The 13,820-nt window shown below is 47.8% G+C and overlaps 1 protein-coding gene across 1 annotated transcript in view; it reads right to left on the minus strand.

The window, feature by feature from the left end:
• Window positions 1-10,756, minus strand: part of LOC143975289 (bile salt-activated lipase-like) — a 37,146-nt gene extending 26,390 nt beyond the window's left edge. The window contains exons 1-2 of the mRNA XM_077477540.1: window positions 10,600-10,756; window positions 6,373-6,526 (exon numbers count right to left, since the gene is read on the minus strand). Of these exons, the coding sequence (XP_077333666.1) occupies window positions 6,373-6,526; window positions 10,600-10,665 (220 nt within the window). The 5' untranslated portion in view covers window positions 10,666-10,756. The remainder of the gene's footprint in view (window positions 1-6,372; window positions 6,527-10,599) is intronic.
• Between the last annotated feature and the right edge of the window lie 3,064 nt (window positions 10,757-13,820).

Here is a 13,820-nt window from a genome sequence, read left to right on the forward strand (position 1 = left end):
TCAGTCTGGAAAAGCGCAAAACTGACACAGAACACCTCGTGGCTGGCACAGGGGAGAGCGGATGGCGGCAGCACAGCGCAGTACCTGGGTCAGGGTGGCAAGTCCTGCAGGGGGGGCCCTCAGTCTGTGGCAGCTAGGAGGGTGGCCATTTTTTGTGGCTTGCCTTAGGTCCCTAATGGTGACAGGCAAGAGTGGGTCAGCATGGCATCAGAAGCTGGCGCTTCTTCCCCAGACATCCCTGTGATTGCAACCGGTTCCCCTGCACCTGCGGTGCCTTTGAACACTCTGTCAGCGGTCCTGGAGTCCTTTGTTGCCAGGGTGGAAGTGGCATGTGGCTGCAAGGGGGGTAAAAAACGCCACCCACCATCTTCTGGGGAAAGCTCTGTTTCAGACTCGGGCCCCGCTGTGACAAGTGTTCCCTGTTCTGACGTGTCAGAGGATGCAGACCAGGACCGTTCGGACAGTGAGGATGATTCCGTGTCTGGGTTAGCGCAGGAAAAAGCACTTGTAGGAACACTTATCCCTGCGGTGTAGGATACCCTAAAGATAGATGATACAGCGGGGGAATCTGCAGAGGTGTCGTCCCTTTTGGATCCCACAAGCCGGCCCGCACTGCTAAGGCGTTTCCCTACCCAACTTATTTTGATACGTTTATTTACAAGAAGAGGGTGGCCTTTTCAGTCTAGAGGCGCATGGTGGTGCGTTACCCCTTTGAGGAGAGTTTCCTGAAAAAATGGACATCTCCAGTCGTTGACCCGCCAGTATCCAGGTTAAATAAGGTAACCACGATTGAACCATGAACAAGTGGAAGGGACCCTGCTGACAGGAGGGTCAATACGGTTGCCCAGTCCATGTTTACGGTGGTGGGGTTAGCAATGCGGTGTCACAGACGCTTACTGAATGGGCTAAGTTGTTGCACCTTGAGTTGGAAAAGCAACAGGCTTCCCCGGTCTGCGTGGAACTGGCAGACCAGTTGGTGCAGGGCTTGAAGTAGGTCTGTGATGTGGCCCTAGATACGGCCACCTTGTTTTCTAGAGCCTCAGTATCAGCTGTGGTGCTACGTCGCCTGATTTGGTCCGACAAGGTGCCCACTGAGGGACTAAAGCGTCCCCGGTTTCGCAAGCCAGACAAGCCTGTGAGCAAATCTGTTGCCTCGTGAAGGTTCGCCCCCGCCTGACTCTCGTGTGGGGTGTCGCCTTTGGGAATTTGCAGCCCAGTGGACCTCCCTCCTTTCCGACCAGTGGGTCTGTGAATTTATTTTATCAGGCTACAAGATAGAGTTTCTTTCTTGTCCGCCAAACAGATTTTTTCCCTCCAACCTTCATCTTCTCCCGACCCGTCAGGAGGCCCTGTTCGGGGCAATACAGGACCTGCTGCTGGGTGGGGTGTTAGTACCTGTGCCGATGCTGGAAAGGTTTCAGGGATTCTACTGTAATCTGTAGTTTCAAACAAGGAAGGTGTCCGTCCGGTCCTGGATCTCAAGGCCCTCAACGGCTTTGTGAAAGTACAAAGGTTCAGGATGGAATTGGTTTGCTCTGTGGTAGCTGCATTCCATCAGGTGGATTTCTTGGCGTTCTTGGACATCAAGGATGCATACTTGCATGTCCCCATATGAGTCAGGCATCAGAGGTTTCTACAATTTGCTGTCGGGGATGAGCATTATCAATTTGTAGCTCTCCCTTTTGGCCTAGCGACGGCTCCAAGGGTCTTCCCCAAGGTGCTAGCCCTAATTCTGGCATTGCTAAGACAATGAGAGCAGCTTCCACCTCAGAATTAAGGGAGGATGTGACGATCACCATACAGATTCTCCGGGAGTTTGGTTGGGTGTTGAACCTCCAGAAGTCGGTGTTGCTGCTGACTCAATGCCTGGAGTACCTGGGCTTGGTTCTGGACTCCTCAGAGGCGAGAGTCTCTCCCTTCAGCCAAGCTGCAGACTCTTCAAGCTGCGGTCAAGTTATTGGTGTCCCGCAGGTGGTTGTCGCTGTGTTTTTGCATGTGAGTTCTGGGTCTCATGCTAGCCACTTTACCGCATGCTCAATTCCACACTCGAGTCTTGCAGAAAGAGATCCTGTCCAAATGGGACAAATCTCCGATATCCCTGGATTGTCAAATTCGGGTGAGCCAGCTAGTCAAGGATTCCCTTCTCTGGTGGCTGAGGTCTCTGGCCCTTCGGGTCGGGAGGTCGTTCCTTCCTCTTCATTGGACGGTGATCACAATGGATGCCAGACTGACTGGCTGGGGGGGAGTTTGGGCATATAGTCGGCCCTGGAAGCAGGAAGAATCCCGCCTGTCGGTCAATGTGCTGGAGCTTTGGGCGATCAAGCGGTGCCTCTCCACATGGTCAGAGATTGCAGGGGCGTCCGGTCAGGATTCAGTTAGACAATGCCACGGCGGTGGCGTATGTCAACCTTCAAGGAGGGACAAGGAGCTAGGCTGCAATACTGGAGGTCGCTCACATTCTGCAGTGGGCAGAGCAGCACGTGCCGGCTCTGTCAGCCATATACATTCCAGGCGTAGGAAAATGGCAGGCGGACCACCTAAGTCGTCAGCTGCTGGACCAGGGGTAATGGTCGCTGCATCCGGATGTATTTCCGCTCATTTGCCTAAGGTGGGGACTAGATATGGACCTCTTGGCCTCTCGGCTCAATCGGAAGGTACAGAGGATTGTGGCCAGGTCAAGAGACCCCTGGGCGGATGCAACAGTGGCTCCATGGGGGCATTATTGTCTGATTTATGCTTTCCCCCAGCTTAGGTTCCTTCCTACCCGTCTGCTACACAGAGTGGAGGCCAAGGGGATTCCAGTGATTCTGACTGCATCAGATTGGCCTCGATGTCCTTGGTACAATGACATAGTCCAGATGGTGGCAGATGTTCCTTGGAGGCTGCCGATGAGGGAAGACCTTCTGTCGCAAGGTCCAATATTTCATCCTGCTTTACCGTCGCTAGTTTTAACGGCATTGACTGTTGAAAGCCAGGTGCTAAGGGACTGAGGACTGTCGGATTCGGTAATTTCCACTATGCAGAGGGCACAAAAGTCCTCTTCTGAGAAAATTTATCATCTTATGTGGAAGGCCTACATCTTCATGTGTGAGGAGATGGGGTGGTGTCCGTGTACATACTCAGTTTCCAGGATTCTGCTGTTTTTGCAGCGAGGAGTAGATCAGAAACTTGCATTAAGCACCATTAAGGGGCAGATATCAGCTTTGGCTGTCTTTTTTCAGCGACCTTTGGCAACTCATTCATTGGTGAGCACGTTTGTTCAGGGGGTTCGACATGTGGCCCCTCCGGTATGACCACTGCTGCCTCCGTGGGATTTGAATCTGGAGCTCTCAGTGCTTCAGAAACAGCCGTTTGAAAACATTAGGGAGATTTCTTTATTGACACTCTCTTAGAAAGTAGCCTTTCTATGTCTGTGAGGAGGGTTTCTGAGTGGGCGGCCTTGTCATGCAAGTCCCCTTACTTGGTCCTCCACAAGGATAAGGTGGTGCTGCGCCCACAGCCTTAGTTTGTTCCAAAGGTTGTTTAGGCATTTAATCTAAATGAGGACATTGTGCTTCCAACCTTAAGTCCTCGGCCGTCGCATCCCAAAGAGGTTGCTTTGTATTCCTTGGATGTGGTCCGGGCTCTGCAGGTGTATTTCTCTGCTACAGCTCCTTTTCGGAGGTTGGATTCCCTGTTCATATCAGTGGCTGGTCCAAAGAAGGGCCTGGTGGTCTCGTCCACCACCATTTCTAGGTGGATCAGACAGATCGTGGTTCAGGCTTATGCCATAAGGGGGCGGGCGCCCCCTTTCCTGTTACGGCACATTCTACCAGGGCAATTGGTGCCTCCTGGGCTTTCTGACATCAAGCGTCCATCTCCCAGGTCTGTAAGGCGGCGACTTGGTCGTCTGTTCACACTTTCACTAAATTTTACAAGGTTGATGTGAGCGCATCTGCAGATGCATGCTTCGGCCACAAGGTTTTGCAGGCGGCCATTTAAAGTTACAACTCCTCTGTTGTTATGGGTGGAGTTTAATTTCTTTCTGTTCCCACCCCTCGTTTTTGACACTGCTTGGGGATGTCCCTAAGGTCAAGATTAAAAGGTACTGTGTCCGTCAATGAACAAAAGAGAAAATAGGATTTTTGTACTCACCGTAAAATCCTTTTCTCTGAAGTTCATTGAAGGACACAGCACCCACCCCTCCTATTTATGTTTGTACTGCTTTTTGACGAACTGAGCTGCTGGAAGCAGAGTGAGGGGTTATAGTCAGTAGGACCGCCCCCTGGGCGGTACTGTGCAGTTTTGCTATTTTTTACATGTTCTGCCTAGTCCTCTCCTGAAGGTGGCGATATAACCCTAAGGTCAACAATAAAGGTGCTGTGTCCTTCAATGAACTTCAGAAGAAAGGATTTTACAGTGAGTACAAAAATCCTATTTTTTCCTCAGTTTAAGCCAAAATGTATCCTTCTACATATAAAAATTGAAATAAGCGTATATTGATTGGCAAAAGTTATAGTGTCTACAAAATAGGGGACAGATTTATGGCATTATATATTATTATTATTTTTACTAGTAATGACGATGATCTGCGATTTTTATCATGACTGTGTACATTTCGGACACTTTTGACACTATTTTGGGACCATTCACATCTATACAGCGATCAGTGCTATAAAAATGCACTGATTACTGTGTAAATGTCACTGGCAGGGAAGGGGTTAATACTAGGGGGGGGGGCTATTAAGGGGTTAAATGTGTTATCTAGGGAGTGATTCTTACTGTAGGGGGAGGGGACTCATCGGTGTTCCTCTGTATTGGGAACACACGATCGTTCTCCTCTCCCCTGATAGAACATGGATCTGTGTGTTTACACACACTGATCCACATCCCTGCTCTGTTACCGGAATTTGTGGGTGCCCGGAGGACATTGCGGCCGCCGGGCATGCCCATCGGTTCCCGAGTGATACGCCCCCTAGACAGGAAGCCCAGGCCGGGAAGCCCAGGATGTCATATGACGCCCGCCCAAGATGCATTTTCCTCATCAAGGTAAAATCCCTTCAAAAGTTGCTCCACCCAAACACTTACCTAAACCAAATCTCAATTAAGTACAGAGCTGCAGCAGCTCTTCAGCTCTCTCTTTTTACAAGAGACACAGCAACATTAGGAGCCATTGGCTCCTACTACGGTCAGTCGCATCCCTTGAAGAAGGAGAGAGAGGCGAGGCTGAGCTCCGCTGTGTGTGTGTGTCTATAGATGAACACAGCCCAGCTCAGGTTTGAGCCTGCACCATTGCACAGAGCAAGTATAAAAACTTTTGAGAAAAAAAAAAGCTTTACTTACAATCACTTTAGGCTAGCTATACATGGCTCAAATTTTGGATGATTCCTGTTGAATCAGCCAATGTTTGAACCATGAGTGGCCTCCTTGGCACCACCTCACTAAACAAAAGTGGGTTTAAAAATCAGTTAAGCCAAATGGAAAATGGTCAGTCAAACAGTAATTAGATCCTATCAGCTGCAGTCACTGTTCAGATATGAAGGCAGCAGCAGGTGCTTTGACTGCTTGAATACAATAGCCAGAAGGGAAGATTCCTCCATCCACACTGTTTAGCATGGATGTGGGAATCCATTTTCTCGTGCTCAGCCCACGGGCTGAACAAAATAAATCTAAGGGTATTGCTAGCTTAAGGCTAGAATTGACATACTATATTACTAGTATACTGTGCCATATTTTAATCATAGCATTTAAAATAAAATGGACGTTTTTCACTAGTGGTTATGTCAGACTGTGCAGTCTGCGCCATTTCTTAACAACTGCTGTAAAGAATAAGCAATAAGATTAAAGCCAGCGACTCGAAGTGCTCTGGTGAAGAAAATTCTTTATTGGCTACATTTTAAAAGCATGATACAACAGATGCTAATGAGTTTTGGCCTTTGCAGCCTTCCCCATTTGTGGATACCACTGAAGCTATGAGGAAGGCAGCAAAAGCCGAAATGCGTTAGTGTTGTATCATGCTTTTATACATGTTGTATCATGCTTTTATACATGTAACTAATAAAGAATTTTCTTTGCAAGAGTCACCGGCTTTAAACTTATTGATATCTACCACCTTGGGAGTTGAATGCCCTTGCCAGAGCACTGGACTCCAGCTTCTGGATATAAAATATAGCGGTTGAGGTCGGGTACAACTTTTATATTTGTAAAGAATAAGCCTTTAGAGTGTATCCTATACCTGGTTGTGTGTAGACTGAGATGGAAAGATTTGTTCACTGACACATTTCCCACTTTCAACAAATTACCCTAGACTTGAAATGCGCAAAGATTTTCCTCTGATGCGCTGAAAAGTAATATATAAGTGCAAGAGGTTTGTACAAATGACAAAAGACGTACCGGACCATCCTGGATGTTTCTCAGCTTTTTGAAGGATTCCTGGAGGAGCAGCAAAGGGAATTCCCTTGAAACTGTCAATGTAAGTTGGATTCAGAATACCAATTTGCTTATTCTTTCCTTCCACAAATCCTCCCTCTGTGTAGACGACTCCAAGCTAAAAAACAAACAAGAAAATAGATATACATGGCGTCCCAAAAGTCTGGATCTATATGCAAGACATTATTAGAAATGATCATTTTCCATCCCTGCAGCTGGTCCAGGAACTGTATAGTGATGACAAACAGGAGTATGGAATATTGCGAGTGTAGCGGATGACATTTTGGACAAAGTGTCATTCATGTGTAAATTTAGTTTTTTGCCTTAGAACAGTAATGGGGTTCTGAGGGTTAATTATGTAGGTTAACTTTGACATCAGTTTGGCTGGGCTGTGTTAGAGCTCTACCTGGTCATGTGTACAGTGAGGTGCACATGACAGGCCTGAATCAGGCCTGGTTGGACGTTTTGGGTATCAGCTTCCTTGGAGCAAATCAGTGGGTGTGCCGGGCCCGGCTAAGGAGTCTCGGGAGGGTACTTAAGATGTTGAGGTCACGTGTTACGGGTGGTTCGTTCGTGAGGCCCTAGCGATCTGTTCCTGTTTCTGGACCAGGGTAGCCCCGCGAGGGGTCCCGGTCATGGTAGCGTTCGTCGCTCCGCAACATGCTTCGGGTGACTAACCCCAATAGACCCGCCTGGTCTGGGGTAAGGATAAGTCTGTTCCCGAGTCTCAGAACTGGCTGGTCCGAGGTGCAGTAACTGAGGGAGGATTCAAGGTGTCCGGGTGTGCTCTCGGCTTGGAGGGGCACCGCAGCTCGTGTAAGTGACCGGGGGAGGACACTTCGGTGGAGGGCCAACTGCTGGCATCCTGAGAAGTGCCTGGTTGTTGAGTTGGGAAGGACATTGACGAATTCACGCTTTTTCCAGTACTACCAAGGAGACAGAGAATGTTCCAGGTACTGAGGAAAAAGGTTCCTGTTCACTTTCACTTACAACTTGTTCAAAGTCAGAAATTTCAAGTTCTCAGTCAAAGCGCTGATTGCCATCATCTCTAGCTAGAAATTTGTTCAGCCTTGAAGTGCCCAGCTGCGAGTGACTACTCTCTGGGTGGTACTAGAGACTTTGTTATATCTGCAGTTGAAGGTGCCCGAGTTCTTTCACCCTTTCCCTCTGTTCCCATACGAGACTGTGTTGTTGGATGTTACCCCTGCAAATAAAAAACCTTTCAAAAGGACTTTATTGGTGTCAGCGTCCAAAGTTGTTGGGTACCAACCTGGGAACCCCTAGATGTGGAAGAACAAGCCAAGCGGATGTAACCGGTAAGCCCAAAAAGTTAAGGCCACCCTGCAAAGGGTTATGGCCGCTACACGAGTGACTCCTACAACAGTGGGAAATGGGAATTAATGATATTTTACAGTGATGAAGCCCTATGGTAGTGTGACACAGTCTAAACTGGGTGGCTGAAGGCCAGGCTCAAACTGATCCATGAAATATGGGGTGGGTGGGGTATTTGGTGACAGATTTATTGGGCAATATTATTTGGTAGTAATGCTGATAGAGGAAACTTACCTCTTTGTGTTACAATCTTTTCTGGTGTCTCAGATAACATTTCTTTGTCAGAACAACATAAAATATGGTTTCAGCAAGATAGCGCCCAGCCACTCTTTGCTGTTGCTGTGAAACAGTTGAGGTCCAGCTGAAAGGCCTCCAAGGTCTAACACAACTCTACTTTTTTCTGGGGTCATCTGAAGTCAGCAGTGTGTCAAAATTGACCCAGAACACTTGTTACACTAAAGGAAGAAATAATCTTCACACTTAATATCAGGAATGCTCAACATTCATATAATCAGTGTATACACACGAGTTGCAAAGTCCAAGGCTGTCAATTTGAGTATTTACATAAAACTTTTAAATTCCAGACTTTTGGGATACTCTCTGTATATGTATTATATATGTAAATATTCTCATAATTATGTAAAGTGTAAGCTTTCTTTGCTCTTTCATCTACTAAGGAGCTACCAAGATGCAGTGGCGGCCCAATCATAGAGGGCGCAGGGGCGCTGTCCCCCTAATCCATGAGCCCGGCCCCTAATTTACACACAGGGAGCCAAACGCATGGATTCCAATGGGGTTTTTTATTTTATTTTTTTAGAAGCACATGATTAGAGCCTGAGGCTCTAATTGGCTTCAAAAAAGGATGGGCTCAGGGCACAGAACACTGCTCCCCGAGCCCACCCACTTGTGTGACAATAGCGAATTAATACTCGCTATTGTCTTCCTGATTCTCCTCCCGGCCAATCAGGAAGTGGGTACCCGATTGGGTAAAAGGAGAAGCGATCCTATTGCTTACCTAGGAGGAGGGAAGAGATACACGGCGGAAGCTATCAGGATGCCGAGGAGGAGACGGCGCAATGGGAAGCCACCACTCACCGCCCAGGGGAAGCGCTGCCCGTGACCTAGGTGGGGTAAGTGAAGGGCTGGTGACCGGCTGGAGGGGGGGGGATGTGGGTGAGCTAACTGACCAGGGAGCGGTGGCTGTGGATGCATGGTTTTCCAAGCCCCCCCCCAAAAAAAATACCACCAGCCGCCACTGCCAAGATGGCTTTCATCTGGTGGCCCAAGTGTAGCATGTTACCAGTGATGGACAGGAGGAAAGAGCTGGTATAGAAAATTGGACTAAAAACACATCCATGATCATAGTATTATTGTAATTGTGTATTCAACAGACCAAAGGGAGCCAACAGGAGACGTTTTTTGTAAGGATCTACATACCTGTTAATAACCTAATAATGGAGTCTAATAAAGTGACTAGCAGGACGTGTTGTGAGGAGGAGGGAAGGTGGTTTTATTTTAAATAAGAGGATTTTTTTTTTAGAGAATAGATCGTTCAGTTGCTCCTAATTCCGTGCTGCGGGTTTGAGCTCTGCTTATCCCCTTATTCCTTCTTTATTTTGTACCCCATGGACTGCTCTTTTATTCCTTTTGAATGCACAATTCTGTAACACAACTTGGCATGATGGGGTTTATTTACTAAAGCTGGACAGTGAAAATCAGGCAGTAAACTGTAAGGTGACCTTACACTGGACCCCCTCCCCATTCCCCCGCCCACCCCCAGTCCTGCTGTACCAGAGCCCCCCGATCCCCTGCTTCACTAGTCTGGGGATTTGAAGTCCCCATGGCTTAATCTCTTATCTGTACTTCTCAGCGTGTATGGACAAGAGGCATTCTAATTGGTTAGTACTGTCACATGGATGGCACTAACCAATCAGAATCCGCCTAGCCCGTCCTATCAGCGCTGCAATGAGTGGAGAGAAAGCCACGGAGATTTCAAAACCCCAGACTGGACCTGATGTTAGTGGGGGATTACAGGACTCTGCTACAGAGGGACCGGGGGATGGGGAGGGGGTCCAGTGTAAGGTCACCTTACCTATTTTACACTTACACTTTAAGTTTTGGCAATTAAATCTAGAAGCTGATTTGTTTCTATGCAGAAGTGAGCCTGATTTTGCAAACATGTTCATTGGAACACATGTATGGTGGATTGAAGTAATGTGCATGCTGCCACAATGCACCGTGACTGATGGGTATGCATGTACCATTAAGGTACCAAACACAAGGGCACAAATGATATTTTGTTAACATTTTGACTTTTCACCTCGCATAATGTCCATATCTTGGAAAGTAAGTCTGCCGGCTTTAATTTCATACAAACCGCTAAATATTATAATTACTCTCCTCCCATAATCTCGCTGAACACATTAATGTACAATCCAGCTCTGTCAGTAGACCTCTCCACATGTTATTCCAATACTGCTATGATCGTATGATCAAGCTTGCCCAATCTACCTTTTCTCCAGTATTTACCCTCTATAATAACTTTTGCACACATTGTTTGAATAAGCCAAACTCCTACAACTACAATCGTCCCTGGTTCTATATATATACACATTTCTCATGGTCATTCAACAGAATTAACATATGGTAGTCCCGTTTTCCAACCACCATCCCATGTGTATCGGTTAGCCTTACTGGGCTTTCAGAAGCCAAATCTTTTTGGTATCCCTGAAAAATGGCAAATGAAAATCATGATACAAATTGAGGAAAATGTACATGTGTCTCCCAACTATGATTGCTCTTCATGAATCTGTAAAAAAAAAAAAAAAAAAAGGTAAAATAAATCTACCGATGCCTTACCTTTGCTGCATGGACAGCAGCCAGGAGGCTGGAGAATGCCAATGTGAGTGCTATCCAGCGAGCCATTTCTGGATACAGTCCCAAAGGGTGGGTTTACTGCTACCTTTATATACCAATTAGCAGGTGATATGGACCCACAAGGGATCACCTGACAGAGGAGGCTTCAGTCCTTGTTTTAAATGCCTCAAGGGAGGCTGTGTGAGCCTCCACAGCTGCACACACAAATCTTATCGGACTCAGGGCCAAAGCTGTATATAAACACTACTAAGAGGTAACCCTTTGCATGCAAAGTTAATATCGACATTTATACAGAATCCATTCCTTTTAGATACAGCTATGCACACATTTAGCATGGCTACTACAATTAGTACATACATTTTAACTTTGTAATTTGAGAAAGAAGGAGACTTTGGTGTTGAAAAGATGTGGCACCTGCAGTGAAATGATTTTTGTACTCACCGTAAAATTATTTTCTCTGAAGTTCACTGACTGACACAGCTCCATTAATCTTGACCATAGGGTTGTTACACCACCTTCAGGAGAGGACTAGGCAGAACATATTATACATGTGAAAAAACAGAACTACAGTTCCACCCATGGGGCGGTTCCTCCATTAACATCCCCTCAGCCCGCCTCCTGCAGCTCAGTACATCAACAAGCAGTATAACGTAAATCAATAGGAGGGGAGGGTGCTGTGTCAGTCAGTGAACTTCAGAGAAAAGGATTTTACGGCGAGTACAAAAATCCTATTTTCGCTTTCGTTCACTGACTGACACAGCTCCATTAATCTTGAGCATAGGGACGTCCCCAAGCAGTGTCATAACGAGGGGTGGGAACAGCATAAAAACACCTTCACCCACAACCAGAAGTGCTCCCTTAACCCCCTTAAAGTGGTTGTAAACCCTTACAACCAACTTTGACCTACAGGTAAGCCTAGATTAAGGCTTATCTGTAGGTCCAAGAAATATCTCCTAAACCTACACGTTTAGGAGATATTTGCCGAAAGACAGGCACCGCTGTCTACGGCGCATGCGCCGTAGACAGTGGTGCGCAGGCGCACTGAGCGCGCTGCCGTCAACGGCGACATGCCGCGCGTGGAAGCTCCCGTGCGCATGCGCGGGACTGACGTCATTGCGGCTTCGCCGAATGACAGAGGCGGAGCAGCGAGACCCACAGAGAAGATGGATGTGCCAGATTACAGGGGACAGCGGTGACTTCGCTGGCTCCTGTGTCAGGTAAGTGACACATAATGGACTACTATGTGATGCATAGTAGTCCATTATGCTTTACCTTTGCAGGGAATGAAAGAGGAAGTAAACTCATCAGGGTTTACTTCCTCTTTAACTAGCCACATCAGCACATATGGTCAACAATGCAACCATGCATTATACTTAAGTAACTGTATGTTCTTTAAAATAGAAAAAAAGAGTGCAGAATTGCAACATTACACGCCACCTGCAAAACTTTGCGGCCAAAGCAGGCATCAAACGATCCGCTTACATCCACTCTGTAGAATTTGGTAAAAGTGTGAACGAACGACAAAATCGCTGATTAACACACAAGAGCGACTGACACTCGATGACGGAGTCCTAGAGGCCCAGATGAAATGGGCCATGACAGGAAAGGAGGGCACCTACCCCTTCAATGGCATAGTCCTGTACCACATCTGCCTGATCCACCTGTAAATGGTGGTCGACGAGACCGTCATACCTCTTTTTAGGACCAGCTAACGAAACTAAACAGAGAATCTAACTCCTGAAGGGGAGCCATGGCAGACAAATATATCCTTATAGCCCTGACCATGTCTAGGGAATAAGGGGCCACCTCTTTAGGATGTATCGGTTTAGGACACAGAGATGGTAACACAATATCTTCAGTGATGTGGAATGCCGAAACCACCTTCGGCAGAAAAGAAGGTTGCGGACGCAACACCACCTTATCCTTATGGATAACCAGATAGGACGACTTGCAAGGCAAGGTCGCCAGTTCCGAAACCCTCCTGGCCGATGTAATGACCACTAGAAAGACCACTTTCTGAGAAAGAGTCAACAAGGGAACTTCTCTCATGTTCTCAAACGGCGGTTTCTGAAACACCGATAACACCAGGTTCAGATCCTGCGGGGGTAGCGGTGGACGCACCGGAGGAACTACCTGTCAGGCCCCCTGAAAAAAAGTGCTCCCTAGAGAGTGAGACGCCAGGGGTCGCTGAAAAAGGACAGCCAAGGCTGAGATTTGTCCTTTAATGGTGCTTAAAGCCATTTAGGCACCATTAAAGGACAACAGCAGGGTCCTGGAAACGGAATAAGTGCGTGGACGCCATCCCTTTTTCCTCACACATAGAGGTGTATGCCTTCCAGGAACAACGGTATATCTTCCAAGAAGCAGATTTCCGTGCTCTCAACATAGATCACTGAGGCCTCGGTACCTTAGCACCTGGCTCTCAACAGCCATGGCGTTAAAACCAGCGATGTTAACACAGAATGGCGACTCGACCTTGACACGGAAGGTTCTCTCGCAACGGCAGTCACCAGTGAGCCTTCGCAACCAGGCATACTAGGTTGGCGCGGCAGGGACGCCAAGGCCAAACCGGTCAATCAGTATTACTGGAACCCCTTTGGCCTCCACTCTGCAAAGCAGACGTGGTAGTAGCTTTAGCGGAGGAAAGACGTAGATCAGTCGGTACTGATCCCATGGAGCCACCAGCGCGACACGTCTGCCCAAGGATCTCTTATCCTGGATATGATCCCGGCCTCTTCCGATTGAGATGGGAGGCCAGAAGCTCCACGTCTGGTGTGCCCCACCGCAGGCACAGTAGCCTGAACATCTCTGGATGCAACGCCCATTCTCCTGGGCCCAGCATCTGGCCACTTAGGTAGTCCGCCTGCCAGTTTTCTACTCCTGGGATGTAAATGGCCGACAAGGCCAGTACCGATCGCTCCGTTCACTGAAGGGTGTGAGCGACATCCCGTGCTGCAGTCAAACTTCTTGTTCCTCCTTCATGGTTGACATATGCCACCACCGTGGCGTTGTCTGACTGGATCCTGATCGGACGCTCTCGTAGTCCCATTGACCACGTGGAGAGGCAAAGCCCGAACGCACGGAGTTGGAGCACAATGATCTGCAACTTGGGTTCCTCACCCGATCAGAGACCCTGGGTCTACTGTACTCCCAGTACTCCACCCCAGCCGGTCAGGCTGGTGTCTGTTGTGATCACAGTCCAA

Source organism: Lithobates pipiens, unplaced genomic scaffold (assembly GCF_037356315.1).
Source record: "Lithobates pipiens isolate NorthernLeopardFrog02 unplaced genomic scaffold, aLitPip1_a1.2 Scaffold_1, whole genome shotgun sequence".
Classification (NCBI taxonomy): domain Eukaryota; kingdom Metazoa; phylum Chordata; class Amphibia; order Anura; family Ranidae; genus Lithobates; species Lithobates pipiens.